Source organism: Echeneis naucrates, chromosome 14 (genome assembly GCF_900963305.1).
Source record: "Echeneis naucrates chromosome 14, fEcheNa1.1, whole genome shotgun sequence".
NCBI lineage: Eukaryota > Metazoa > Chordata > Actinopteri > Carangiformes > Echeneidae > Echeneis > Echeneis naucrates.
In genome coordinates this window covers 7,291,724-7,301,791 of record NC_042524.1, presented here as the reverse complement: position 1 = coordinate 7,301,791, position 10,068 = coordinate 7,291,724, and the positions used below count along the sequence as shown (strand labels likewise).

Genomic DNA, 10,068 nt, shown 5'->3' with positions numbered 1-10,068 from the left:
CAATCAAAGGGGAATGTATCAAAGCACTGCAAACAGATGAAATGATACGACATGTCGCTGTTGTCAAGACGTTACACTTTCCTTAATTGAGAGAATGAAAGGTCTTAAGGGCAGACTTTTTATCAGCCTGTGTATTAATGGCAGGTTACAAGATTCACTTAGGTGGGTGATGTATAAAAGAGATTTGTCCATGATGACAACAGTTTATTTGTGCTGCAATATTAAAAATTAAATGATGGAGTGGGGATCTGTCAAAAAACATACAGACGCAAAGGCAGAATGATCAGTACCATCCAGCGAGGGAAAGTTCACGCTCCTACAGATTAAATGTGGCTCATTTCTCACACAGTGCATTGTGCTCATATGCGATTCCCATGATTAATGTGCTTAGACTGCTTGCTGTGTCATATATTGCAACTGGGCTATAAGAGATAGTGAGATAAACAGATACATCTATAAAACATCATAAATGATGATACTACCACTGGCCTAAGTGTTTCCCTCTTTATACATAAACTGTTGTTTGGTTGCCGCTATGATTAAGCGGGGCATTACTTGATATCAGAAATCTCTAATAAATGAAGATTTGATGTAATGTTTAACAATGCATAACAAGAACAGATGGCAGGCAATACACAATAACTTTAAACATTTGTGAGTGTGTGTGTCCTTCCTGGAAAGCCAAGTGAGGCCATTAATCAGTAAATAAGAAATATTTTTGTTGTATTACTTTGAGGAGAATTGTAAAAGCTGTGATTAACTGACTTTAAGAAGCCAGTGTTACTAGCGGCTTGCTCACTCTAAAAACATGGCAATTTGGGTCAACGTAACATTTTTGACGTTGTTTTTAGGTCTTTTATGGAAAACAAAGCATCAATACAGATTAAAGTGAGCAGAAAAGAAAAGTATCCACTCATTGAATCGTTCCACAGAAAGGTTTATTAGCTTGAGCAGGCAAATGTTCATCTAAAAGGCATTTTTCATTATGGATGTGCACAGAGATACATTGTTTTTGCAGAAGTGAAGAGATCAAAAAGAAGTGGGGATAATGAAGAAGGAGAGATGTGGAGCCTTGTTGTTTATGTTCTTATTAGTTGAGGTCAGTGATGATTTTAAAGTTGCCCCTTTTTTTAGACTTTGTCTACTGCTATGGAATCACTTGGGTGATAATCCAGTCCATAAGTGCTTGTCTTTTTTTTTTTTGTTAGATATGGTGATGTTAAAAAGCGTTGTTGTTATGTTGTGTTTGCGTGAGAGCAAGAGAGAGTGGAGGGAAAACAAGATTCAGGTTCGTCCTGCGATTTTAGAACTTGCAGGGTTTTTATTGTTGATGGGGCTTTAGGCCAAGCTGCTGATAAGCCATACAGTCCACACTTTAACAGTGTGTGAAGGGGTCTAACGTGATGGGATTAAAATATGGAAATTGCAGTAAGAAGATGAGATTAGGGGCAGGACTCTAATGGTATCAGGTGGTTGTTTTGCCTTGAGTGTGGACCACTGACAACTTGGAGTATGTGATCAGTGCTCTAGCTGATTTTGATCTCTGCCTAAGAGCTTGAGTATAGCAACAAAAACTGCCATTTCAGCATCCACTTCAGAATATCCTTTGTGTCAGTTTATATCTGATTTTGAGCAGGTAGGCAGATATATATATATTCCAACTTCATACATCTGCTAATCGAAGTCAGCTGCCCAGGACATAACAAGAATACATTCCAATACAAAAACATGTTTTCTAACAGGTAATCCAATTGTTGAAGATACTAATGTTGCCACAATAGAAATGCATGTTTGCATGAAGGTCATCACTCATAGACCACAATAGGATTGTGAAAACTATTTAAAAACCTTTTAACTATTGAGGCGATGATGTTTAATTTTGCTCATCTTTTTCAGTTAAATCATCCTGAAATGGCACAATAAAAAATATTGTGGTTGACTGCAGTTGATTTGAGGTGTAATGACTGAGATGTAATGACAAGGAATTATGTAGCATGCTGCATTTGTCTTTGTGGCTATATTTCATTTGGTTTTCTTGCTGGAAACACACAAACAAACGTTCCTAACCTACTGCGAAAAGATGTCAAACACTTAAGCAATTATTTTCACACTTTCCAGCCAGAGACAACGTTGCCTTGAGAAAGATGAAGCAGCTCAGACTGCAGGATTCATTTAAATCTGTCAAGATTACAGCCATAAAAATCAAACATTGTAGCTAGAACAGTGACACATCTGACTACTAGACAACTCTGTACTGGCTTTACTAACCATAAAATATCAATCAACATGAACATTTCGGTGATTTTGTGAAGAAGTACATTACAATGTCTACACTGTCTCTGAACTTTAATTTAGATTAGATTCAACTTTATTGTCAAGCCAATGAAGTGCAGTTTCGTCCTGTGTTCATAAAACCAGTAAAACATAAGCTATGTTTCATTTTAAGGCATAGAAAAAGAACACACATTGAAAATGGTGTTTATTTTTGTCATAAAGATTTGAGGTCTTAATATAGGCTGAGAGTGGACTATTAATTAAAAAAGGAAGCATAATTGCCATAATTTAATCTCCTGAGCAACCTTGATAGTATTGCTGCCATTTATGGAACTGCGAAGTCTGTCTGCTCTTTCTCCATCTTCTCTTCTAAAACGTCAAACATTTATTGTCTCTAAGTAAGAAATGTGGATCTTAAAAGTTTGCAACCTCACTCCTTCCTAACCACAGTATCTGTGGTCAGCTGGAACTTGTATGGATGCACACTGCTTCCTCTGTCACGCTGTAGTCCCTGAAGTACTGCTACCATAATTGGGGGGAGGACATGTTAATCATAAGCCCTTGATTTATGTTGTTATCACTAATGAAACAATTTCCCATTTTAATCAGCTTTCACTCTGTCAAGATTTCTCTATTCCTCTTAAACTCTTTAGACCCTAGTTTCTTTAAAAATAAATAAATTAAAAATTAAAGGGTCAATAACCTGATGCAGTACATCATTTTGGGATTTAAAAGGTTTCATTGTCTCTGATGAATAGTGAAGGGAGATAGGGGCACGACTGTCTTCCAAACAGATAAAAATAAAATGAAAAATGTTTGCACCATTTTAATTAGAATATTCACTGTGTCGTGGAACCGGGTTTTATCAGGAAGGAGGGTGCAGATGTAAAATAATGTGACAACAAAGGAGTGATTATGTGTTCATGTTATCGCAGGCCATGTTCACTGCACACAGTAATTGTATTTTATAATTTTTGTGCCTACTGCACAGTCACAATTCCCCTTTCCAATGATGGCTTATGTTTCCATGTAGTGCCTCAAAACACCCCACCAAAAACATTTTGGATTAGAGCAATATTGCCACTGAGACAATTCTGACAAACTGATAGCACATCAGACACACGTTCACTCACAGTGACACATTCTCATTCACTCACTCACGCTCTGGCTGCCAAATGTGGGTGTCAGCCAAACTGTGCTATTTGCTGGAGCAGGACTGGCACCTCTCCAAACCATGGGGGTAGCAGGCTTGGCAACGCAGATCACTGATGGACTCATTGAAGCGGTTCGCCAGCATGGACAGCTTGCTACCGTGACACAGAGAGCAGGGAGCACAGCCTGAGCCGCCACAATGCTGGCAACTGTTGGCCTCCTGGAGGAAGAAGAAACACATTAGAGGAGAGGAAGGGGGGAGAAAGAAAGGCTGAAAGAGTGGAACTTCGAGGTTATGCAAAAGGGATAAAAGGGAACAAAGCGATGGAACCAGGGACATGGGGTAAAGACTGAGCTGAAAAGGACAAGTTGAACAAGTTCACGGGGAAGATTAAGTTTCATTACAACGAGAATATAACATAATGTTCATTTGTTCTTTTATTTTTTTCAAATATGTAAATCAACCTCTATGTTTTCCAATCAAACCTATTTCTACCCATCCATCAGCAGCTGCAAAGATTTCCATTTGATTAATTCCATTTGCAATTAAGAATAACAGACAGGAGTTACTCTAAACCCACCTGTTCAATCTCGCAAGAGTGAATGGCACTCGTGTTCTCGTTCATTATTTGAAAGCTGAACTGTCAAGTTAAGTAAGTTTTTCATTGAACAGGTTTTAACACACTAAAGTAAATAACGGAGATTAACTGCTTGGCAATGCTTAGAAGAAGGGGTTCCATAAATGAATGTCATCCCACAGTGACAATGACCTAAAATAAGCAAAATAGCCTTGATTTCATTGAATCATAGAAACAGCACTGCCCTCCACACAAATCCAGTAAACTGTGAAAATATTCAGTCCTTCCTTAATTTCACAGCAATTTCAAACTTCAAAACTTCAAACTTCTTCTGAAACTAAATTAGTCTCAGCTACAAAATGTGTTAATATCAAACTGCAGTACTTTTACAAATAAATATAATTTGTTTGATATTATTGAAGACAGAAAAAAGCCTTGTTCAATCCAAATTTCATTGAGCGGTGAATGAGTAAATCTCAGCTGTAATGACCATTAACATCCAGCATGCATAGAGCAAGATTTATTGAATGCTGTTGATTGTGTAACACTATATTGTAATAGTCAACTGTTATTTTGATAGTTAAACCCAGGTTCAGTTCAAATGGTTCCAATATCTGTTCACATGCTTAGTATAAATCTAAGTAATGGCAGCGAAAGGAAAGATGATGGAAAAAAGAGCGGGATCGCCAAATAATGAAAAAAGCTGAGGGGGAACTTTTTTTCTAGTGGCAGAGAAAATGAGAAAATAACAAGAGAGGTAAAGGAAAGATGGAGGGAGCAAAGATAAAATAGCAATAATCACTCGAGGAAGTGAGAGGGAAGGAAGAATAGGGAGAGAAGTATCCTTGCAGGCTTGTAAGCGCCAGGCAAATGTTACAAGGAAGCAGGAAAAACTGTGGACTCATCAGTATCTGTACACAGTTGACAGATAGCTCTAGGACAATGGGTTGTCAGAGCAGGAGGAGGCCACAAGGAAAAGAAAAGAATATAGGTACAAATGAGGTGGCAGTTACAAGGGAACACAAAGGAGATTGTGGGATGAGAATAAATACCCCTCTGTGAATTCTTCTGAATTAAAAGAATATAGCTTCACGGACAATGCTGCAGTTATTGTCTTGGAAGCAAAGAAGAAGCAGAGAAAGGATGGCTTAAGATGCATAAAGAGACAAAAAAGAAATAGGAAGGATAAGGAGAAGAGGGATATGATGAGACTGAAAATACCAAGAAACAGACACAGGGCGATAAAAACTACCAGACCAACCAGAGTAATTTGGCCAAGGACGATTACCTTTGTGATTGTGTCACTGATCTGCTTGTCGTCCTTTTCCTCGCCATCCTGTGTAAAAGCAGCTTTAGCCTTCCTCCTGGTCTCTCTCTCCCTGGCTTTGGTGTAGCCCTCCAAGTCCACATGGGGCACTGTGTGGTGCTGAAACGCCTCAGGCTTCCTCGGTGCTCTGATGATGCGCAGATTGCTGGTGTAGATGATTATCTTACCAAAGTCCAACACTGGTGACTGAGGGAAACAGATAATGCCACATATTCCGACATCAATTTACATTACCAACATCTGGTACGGCCTACAATCAATAATGGATGGATTATTATTATTATTCCCTGGGATTCTGATCATGTTGATGATTGTGAAACTCCAGCCTTTTCTGTACAATATTTTCTCTTCTGGAAAATTTTAAAAGGATCTGATGAGTTGATTTCAAAAATAATATCCTAATCCTAACCTTGACCTAATTTTAGGGATATGAATGCCTGTATGCCTGTACAGACTGTATGTTGTTCTGGAGGCCCCCTGTGTGGATGTAAAAAAGAATTAGTATACATATATATATATATGTTTATTTCTATTTATAATAAACAGATAATTTAGAGAAAAAGGTCATTACACTGTATACAGCAGAGAAGCTCCTCTAGAACCTCTGGAAAGCCAGATCCCCATCTTCCACTGATAAGTGTGATAAATACCGCCCTGTTCATTTGGGCAAGGAATGACTTTGTTTGCCAGATAAAAGAGAGAAACTGACACTAGCCAGTAATGTAGATGACCTCTCTTTCAGCTTGCTGTGCTAATGAAGCTGCTGCCACAGCCGCTCCGCAAAACTTCTTTTTCCTGTCAGATGAACAATTTCATCGCAATTGTTGTTCCACTTTAATTGCGGTACAGTTTTCACTGTGCAGCATGAGCATCGTAATTATGGAATGATTGTTGATTTCTATTCCGAGCCTCAATGTCTTGTTCTGTTCTAAATGATGATGTACGATTTCATTATTAAATTACTTTGTGTTGACTAATAGCTCTGCATATATTTCTTTTGGCATCCCTGTTTGTTTTTAAGCAGAAGTTTGGCGTAAGAACAGAAAAATTATTCTGAGGAGCTCTTATATTTCATAATTAGACTTCCTATTGTTTAAGTATAGCTAAAGAGATGCAGAATAGTGACCATACTCAAACAATAGTAATTTCACAATCACAGGTGTCAGAATTTACATTTTTAGAAGTGAAGAGACAATATTCTTAGTCTCTCTACTTAATTGCTTCATTGGAATAGCAAGAATAACAATCCCATTTTTGCATGTGTTAATGTTTCTGTTGCAAAATTGAATCTCCACTTTGATTCAACACACATTGCAAATGATCCACACAGGAAAGATAAAATCCTTGCAAATCAGTGGTTTAATGTGCTCGACCTGCACATAAAAAAAATCTTAGCATGAGGATACAGCAGAGATGTTAATGATGTTACTGTGATTTCCTTCGCTCAAACTGTCAATAAACTACACAGAGAGGATTTGCAGAGTTCTGGACGGCTGCACAAAGGGCTTAGCACCATTGGGTTTTTTACATGGTTCTGCACCACTTTTGGAGTTTGTGAAGGGGGAATCAACCTGGCTTGTTACCCTTTAAACAAAAGGACAAATCTAGTCCCTGACAAAACAGGTGGAGAAACATAAAATGCAGAAGCTGCGTAACAGGTGCACTGCATGGTACAATTAAACATCAGCTCATGCTCTGTGGCCTGTATAAGAAATGCTGAACAGGTCCAGCTGTTTCTGAATTTGTATTAAGATGAAAAGACAAAAGGATCTAAGTGACTTTGAAAGAGGGTTCATTTTTGGGGCATTGTTGGCACGAGCTTTAGTCACGAACATAGTTTAGATCGATTGCAAAGACATCAGTAAATGGGGTTGGAGATTATGGTTGACAACAGACTTTTGATGAATGTGATATTTATGCATTAGTGTGAGTCTTCTTCAGGTAACTGTGAATATCAATGCAGGACTTGATCAGACAAGAGTTACATAGAGAGGGGTATTACTGCAGCATTTCACTGCATAAACAGATAATTACAAAGATTTTCTGTGCTTTACTCTATAACCAAACTACAGCCTTTTTAAGATTGATGATCATGTACTAAAACGTTAGTGTTGTTATTTGCGAGTTGTGACAGCTGGCATCGGGTGTGGCAAAGTTCCACTCACAACTGAACACAGGATGATAAAAATTTTCTAGGCTGACATTGCAGTGCCTTCCAATGGACTTGCAGTGAAATCTGAGATACAAATATTTCCATGATTATTATTTTTAGGTCATTTAAAATGCAGTGGTGAATGAAATCAGGCAATGAAAGGTGTTATTTCTCGACATTCAAGTTGACAAAAATGACACTGCTAATTGGAAATCCAGTCTTACTGTGAGCCATATTGAATTCAAGAATCAAAACTCAGCAAGCTTACAAGACTTGCTTACTCTGCCATCTCCCTCTGTTTCTTCAGTCTGGCCAGCAGTCGGCTTGTAGCTTCCCATTCCACGGTACACATTTATTCTCTGGGCAATGAGCCCTGTTGTAGGATAGACACCTGAGTCCAGAATAAAACATGTTGTCAGCAGAGTCAGAACTTGTAAAAAAAGACACGAGGCACAAATCCTACAGTTTCATCCACAAACAAGACATATTTATAATTCATGTTCTTGCCAGATTTTTTGGACTCCGTGACCGATCATAAATGAAAATCTTCTACCTCACCAGCTATGACCAAGTTAGTTAACCAGGCATTTCTCTGTCTTTATAGCATTGTAATTCTACTGCACTTGTAAGTGAATAGAAGTGATACAGTAAGAAGAAAGTTAAACCTGTAACATAAAAAATAAAATGTATTTTACAATATTCCAGCAAGTTTTATTAAATTTCAGAAAGAACTTGCTAGACAACTAATGAGGTTATCCTGTCAAACAACTATTGTCATTATCAATGCTTTACTTTTTGGAGGCATTGGTCAAACAAGATATATCTGTGTCAATTCAAAAGCCGGGAGGTGGTGAAGATTAATTTTGTTGCCTTGGGAAGCAGGATAGCTGCCACTTATTTCTTGTCTTCCTTTCATAGGAGCTGAAGTATGCCAAACTAAGAAAGCCTAAGTTTAAACAAGGTAGGCTCAGCTAAGTGGCTGGGAGCATTAGTTCCAGTGAACTGAGTGGCAATAGCAGTTTCTTTTCTCTCAAAACATTTAACTATTCTTTTAATTCCAACTAGAAATCAAAGCATTTTTTAAATAACCTGTGAATTTTCACTATAGAAAAAAACGAAAACAAAAAGGAATGAAATTAAATTATAATGATAAAACAGTTTGCTATTTGGACATCTCATTTTTTAAACTGGTCTTATTGGTGTTACTGGTGTTTAGAGTTGTAAACAGGCATATACAGGGTAAAAAAACACAATTGCAATACTGCAGATATAGCATTGTACAACTGGAATAAAAAATCATGGACAGAAACTTTATCAGTTAAAAAATGGCTGTGACAAATCATTCGGCAGTCATTATTATCATAGCTTACTGTGATCAGTGCAAATGTGTGGATCTGTTGAATACTGTTGTGACACTTTTGTCTTCAAAATGTCTGAAATATCTGGTGTCCATACACGAATACAAGCACACTGTGCATCAACGTGTGTTCGTTCATAGCCATTACAATCAAAGTAAGAACATGCAAATATAGCCGAATCATCTCATGCGAATCACTCCAGAGTATAGGCCTGATTGCTGTATGCAAATGGGATCTGGACGCTAGCATACAAGCCCAGATAAAAAAAACTCAGAGTCACCATGCTTACAATGGAAGACACAAAGTAGTACAGTGAAGTAAGTCACACAATGATCCAAACCTACTTTGTTGGTCACCATGAGTGTCCTCAAACCCACAGAGCTGCTCCATCTCCAGGTGGCTAGGTGGGATCTTGCGATGGATAAAGCTGTGAGGGTATTTCTCTTCCGGACTGTCCAGCTCCTGACCGTCCTCATAGACGTGCTTCAGCACCCGGCCGCTGTACGATGACGCCAACTTAAACCTCACCTGTGGTTTTGAGTCAAGGGTGAAATGTTTATATGAAAAAATGCACATCACATGGCAAACACTGTATGATTGAGCTACACAGTTTTCAAGCAAAGAAAAGAGAATTAATGAATAGGAAGAATTTCTGATTGCTCCAAAGGGTGCACGCTTTCAGTATTTGCAGCTTGTCAACATACAAGCTAATGGTCTGTTTCATTTCTTCTCTCACTTTGATCAGATCAGAGCAGATCCTCAAACATACACGCTTCAGCCACATTTGTGCTATAATGTAATATTTGTCTGGGTCTGACAGGAGAACAGTTCCATAAAAAATAATGAAAATTGAATATTTTATATCAGGAATGACCTCAATTCGTCTTTCAGCTAAAAATACTTCAAAACTCATGAAGTTCAAAGGAAGTGGTCCCATAAATAACTCACCTTTCTTGGCTTAGTTCCTTCATAGCGCTGGTTCAGTTTTCTCTGGAGTTCCTCCATGGTGGCTGCCCGCTTTAGTCTATCCGAGAACTTCCTCACATGGGCTGAGCTGAGATCAGCTGGACGCTGCGGTGCCCAGTGTGATGAAAGGATGTTCAGATGGGTGGATGAAGAACTGGATCGTTACACGGCTCTATCGAAAGCACAGGCTATGAGAGGCTGAAGAGCGATGTGCAAGGAGTGGGTGGATGATAGAGCTCTCTCCTTGAGTCCTGCCTCTTG

At 38.4% G+C, this 10,068-nt stretch overlaps 1 protein-coding gene across 1 annotated transcript; it reads right to left on the bottom strand.

The window, feature by feature from the left end:
* Positions 1–3,472: 3,472 nt before the first annotated feature.
* Positions 3,473–9,846, bottom strand: grxcr2 (glutaredoxin and cysteine rich domain containing 2). Its single transcript, XM_029520091.1, has 5 exons — positions 9,790–9,846; positions 9,186–9,369; positions 7,765–7,874; positions 5,293–5,517; positions 3,473–3,646 (listed from the first exon to the last, which is right to left on the bottom strand). The coding sequence occupies exons 1-5, from the start codon at positions 9,844–9,846 to the stop codon at positions 3,473–3,475; spliced, it is 750 nt and encodes a 249-aa protein (XP_029375951.1).
* Between the last annotated feature and the right edge of the window lie 222 nt (positions 9,847–10,068).